Source organism: Psammomys obesus, unplaced genomic scaffold (assembly GCF_907164565.1).
Source record: "Psammomys obesus unplaced genomic scaffold, mPsaObe1.curated_primary_1811, whole genome shotgun sequence".
Taxonomy (NCBI): Eukaryota; Metazoa; Chordata; class Mammalia; order Rodentia; family Muridae; genus Psammomys; species Psammomys obesus.
Genome location: NW_026589633.1, coordinates 130,184 through 135,089, shown reverse-complemented (window position 1 = coordinate 135,089; position 4,906 = coordinate 130,184). Strand labels below are relative to the sequence as shown.

General features: G+C 36.0%; 1 protein-coding gene across 1 annotated transcript; it reads left to right on the top strand.

Moving 5' to 3' along the window:
• Nucleotides 1-2,785: 2,785 nt before the first annotated feature.
• On the top strand, nucleotides 2,786-3,691 carry LOC129675135 (vomeronasal type-1 receptor 90-like). Its single transcript, XM_055605158.1, is given in 1 exon segment — nucleotides 2,786-3,691. A coding segment is annotated over 1 exon segment (882 nt). The 5' UTR covers nucleotides 2,786-2,809.
• The last annotated feature ends 1,215 nt before the right edge of the window (nucleotides 3,692-4,906 follow it).

The following is a 4,906-nucleotide window of genomic DNA, read 5'->3' as shown; positions in this document are numbered from 1 at the left end:
TAATAGTGAAGAGGTAACGTGATTTTTCTTGGAAGAATGTAGAGCTACAAACAAAGCAGCTCTTGATCTCTTTTGTTGCGGGTCTATTCACACAGCTGCCCGCACACTGCTTAGTCTTTTGTTCTGTGTCAATTTAATCAAGATGGCCTCTTCACTATTATAAATGTTTATGGGTATACTTTGTGTTTTAGTACTTACAAGAAAAGTTTACAACTTAAACTAAGGTAAAAGCCTCCAACACTGCAATTTTCTTTTAAAATAAAATATGATTTTTCTTAATGTGTATCTATGTTAACATCTCAGTTTGTAGCCATGGCAGCCACAGTCTTTTCTGGTCCAGTCTCAGGTTCAGTGAGCTCCAAAGAAAAATGCCACTTGATTAATGTATGTGAAAAACATTTACAGAGCAATGAATATGAAGTAGATAGGTTGACTTGTTTATCTTTGGGATAAGAAAACTATGTTAGTGTACTGTCTTTCACCTTAGATTATCATGTTTTAATTACCCATAATACATGTGTTATGTTAATAAGTTATTGCTGTATAATTAATAATGAATGATTATATATGTATCAGGTTTGTACACTTGCATTTTTTTAAATTAGAATTGAGCTATAGTTCCTACAGTTTGGAGACCAAGGCTTGAATTATGTATGATCCTGTAGCTTTATTTGTTTGTTTATTCATTATTTATTCATTGTATTTCACATATTTGTGTGTTTTGCCTATACATAATATCTAGGCTCCACTGATCTGCCTAATCAGAGAGTGCAATGGATCACCATGAACTAGAGTTACAGATGGTCATGAACAACCATGTCACTGCTAAGAATCAAACCCAAGTCATTGCTAGAGCAAAAACTGCTTTTAACCACTGACCTATACCTCCAGCCATAGCTTGGAGCTTTTTAAAACCGAATATCACTGTGCAGCTACTGTAAATATATGTTGTCAATGAAATCAAATGCTTGGCTCTGGCAATTTGGATGAATCCATTTCTCAACCAGATTAAACTTTTTAAGTACAAAATCATGCAAATATAAAGCATGTGCTTTCTGGTCTCATATTCATAGCAAGAGTGGTCTCAGCAACTAACTTGTGCATCATTTTTATACATACATGTTGTATTACTCCTTAAATGAGTGAACTTGAAAATGTAATTGAGCACACTTTATCATACATGAATCTGAGCCAGTGTGGTTGTTTTCTATTTCTCTATCTCAAAATGATTTTAAAGTACTTCATTAAATTAATTTGATATGATAATGACACTGGTAACCAGGACAAATAACTGACACAGGCAGGAAGGTAAGACTGTTGTTGAAGCTGTAAAATGTGTTTGGGTGCTGATGATGTATGATGACATTGGTGACCTTGATTTGCACTGTATGGGAAGGAATCTCTTTTAAACACGATCACTACATGGTCATCTTCCACAAGTTCCTGCTCGTTATAAATGTGTGGGAAATAGTGTGTGTCTTAGTGTCACTTGCTGGAAGCTCCCAGCTCCTAGATATGATTATGTAGCCTGCAGTAAGTAACTATGGGAATCAGGGAAGTAAAACAGGACCATTTCCAGGATTATGGGTGATGCTAGGAGGAGTAGAGAGCAGAAGAGCAGGTGCAAGTATATGATCAATGAAACAGGGAAAGGCGAGGCTTCTTAGAATGTGTGAGGGAGATAAAAACAGAAGAAAGACTAAGTAGGTAAAATATCAACATGGATGGCTGAAAAGCTGTAACTAGTCATTCTGTTAAGAATTTACACTGCTCCTCCAAAAAGAAAATAGAAACAGTGTTTGTCACAATAGCTTGGAGACAATTCTTTTAAAACTGAGACAGTCTCATTAAAGGTAATGGGATGGACACTAAAGTGGGAGACATCTAGGACCATTTATAACCATAATTAATGGTTAGGGAATTCATAGGTTGGAAAGTACACTAATGGTTTCCAACTATGCACATGTCTTTAATTACTTATTCTGGGCATGTAAGATTTCATGCAAAATAAGCATATTTTTATGATGAAGTGAGATAGACCTTTTGCTGATTAAAGTAGTGGTATTATCATGACTTATCACTGTGACTCCATTAGAATTATGAGTCAAGACATGGATAGTTGCAAACTTGAACATAGTAAAATTATAGAGTATTAGACAGACTCACCTCAGGTTTTAAGTTTTTATGACTATTTTCCAGATCAATGTATGTTTATTTTTTTAATTACACTTTATTCATTTTGTATCTCCCCATAAGCCCCTCCCTCCTCCCCTCCCGATCCCACCCTCCCTCCCCTTTCTGCATGCATGCCACTCCCCATGTCCACTGATAGGGGAGGTTCTCCTCTCCTTTCTTATCTTAGTCTATCTGTTCTCATTTTTTTTTTTAGTCGCACAAATGTGACTAATTTTCTGTACTCCCTACTACTGTTTTAGGTATTAAGAATAAAATGAGGCAATTTGAATATGTAGGATTGAATTTCTAAGGTATGAAACTCGGGTTCAATAGAGGCATACTCAAAACATGTCTTCTATATAGATGTGCTAGTGAATTACTTTATTATGTCCAGTATTCTATTTCTCCAGGTAGACATGTGAAGAGTATATACAAATGTAGGCTATGAAGTCTAGTCTGGAACATCAAGAGTTAAAGGTGCAGGTTAATCAAGAGTAAATAGGTAAAATGTTATCATGATATAGACACTCTCAGTGTGTCTATCTTATGGATCACAAAACGTGTTCTCTGTTTTTCTTCCAGATATATGAAATATCCTTCCTCTCTTCTCTTAAGATAAATTTAATTTCCTCTTATGTCTTCATTAAAGAATGCCCTTTAATTCCAACCTGGGTTTGCAGTCATAGCCAATATGTGTCTTCTTTTTCTCTATACTTTCATAATTGTAGGTCACAGACTTAAGCCCACAGACCTGATGTCCTATCAACTGACCTTCATTCACATAATGATGAGCCTCACTGGTGGTGACATTTGGCTTACAGACATATTTGAGTCACTGAACATTGAGAATGGCTTCAAATGTAAGGCAACTTTTTACATATACAGGGTGATGAGAGGCCTCTCTATCTGCATCACCTGCCTCCTGAGTGTATTCCATGCTGTCACTATCAGTCCCAGTACCTCTTTTTTGGCAGAATTTAAACCTAAGCTAAAAATATACATGATTAGTGCTTTCTTCTATATTTGGTCTTTCAATTTGTCCTTCAGTAGTAACCTGATATTCTATGTTGGTGGTTTTACCAATGTGAGTGAGACAAACCAGATGAAGGTCACTGAATCCTGCTCACTTTTCCCCATGAACTACATCATCTGGGGATTGATTTTAACACTGACAACATCCAGAGCTGTGTTTCTTGTAGGAGTCATGCTGACCACAAGTGCATACATGGTGATTATCCTGTTCAGACATCAGAGGCAATGCAAGCATCTTCACAGCATCAGCCACCTGAGAGTGTCCCCTGAGAAAAGGGCTAACCGGACCATCTTGCTGCTGGTGGTTTTCTTTGTGATCATGTACTGGGTGGACTTCATCATTTCATCTACCTCAAACCTAGTATGGATGTATGACCCATTCATCCAGACTGTTCAGAAGTTTGTGATGAATGCCTATCCCACCATTACTCCTTTGGTACACATCAGCTCTGATAAGAGACTAATCAATGCGCTGAAAAACTAGCAGTCAAAGCGCCACCAGATTTTTTAAAAATAATTTTAAAATCATATTTAAATATTTTCTTTTTTTATTTATATGTATGAGTGCATGTATGCATGTGTGCTTTCATGGTGCTTCCAGAGGTCAAAAGATGTCATAAGATTACCTGGAACTTGACTTACAGATGGTTATAAGGAATCATTCTGGTACAGCCCCAATTATTTTTTTCTGAAATACAGATTCTTCTTAAACTTTAATAGTTCAAGTAGCAAAGCAACATTTTTCATATGATTTAAATTAAATCTGTGGCACCACACATATCCATTCTTTTGACATTTCTAATGCCCAATACTATAAAGTCCTTCAGTTCTTTGTACACTGTAAGTTTCTATTTCCACAATAGAAATTTACCCAACTGAATATTTATATTTTAATGTCAGTGGGCCAAGAAACATTATATATAATATACAGAGGGAATATTATATATTATATATACAATATATTATATGTAGTATAATATTTAAAAATGAATGGTACATGCCTTTTTAGGGTTATTATTGTGATTAATCAACATGATCAAATGAAACATAGGGAGGGAAGGTGTTATTTGGATTACCCTTCCACATCGCCATTTATCGTTGTAAGAACTCAGGACAGGAACTCGAAGAGAGCGGGAGCTTATTCAGAGGCCATGGAGGAATACTGGCTTGCTCTGCCTGCTTTGTTATAACTCCCAGGACCACCAGCCCAGGGATGGCACCACACATTGGCTGTGCCCTCCCACACCAACCATGAAATAAGAAAGAACCCTACAGGTTTGCCAATAGCCTTATCTTGAGGAAACATTTTCTTAATTAAGGCTCTTTTCTCTCTATGATCCTAGTTTAAGTTGACATAAAACTATCTATCACACCTGTAACATTTAGGATTACGCACAGGTAAATAATAGCACCCATATAATGAAATGAACTCTTTTTTCTCATTATTTTATGTCGTAAAAGTGTCCTTGATGCTGAGGTTCCTCAAAAAAAGCTCCCTGCAGATAGTGACTTTTAAGCCTTTCTGTTTAAAAGGTTTTCATCTTATATGAATTAGTCCTCAATAGCAGTTTAAATTGTAGCTTTAGTTCTGCTTACTAATTAAAATATCTCTTGATCATAAAAGCACTGTGAATTGGATTTTCCCATGTTTCAAACAACAGTTACTTAGTGTGTTTTTTATGAAAATCTCATACATCTG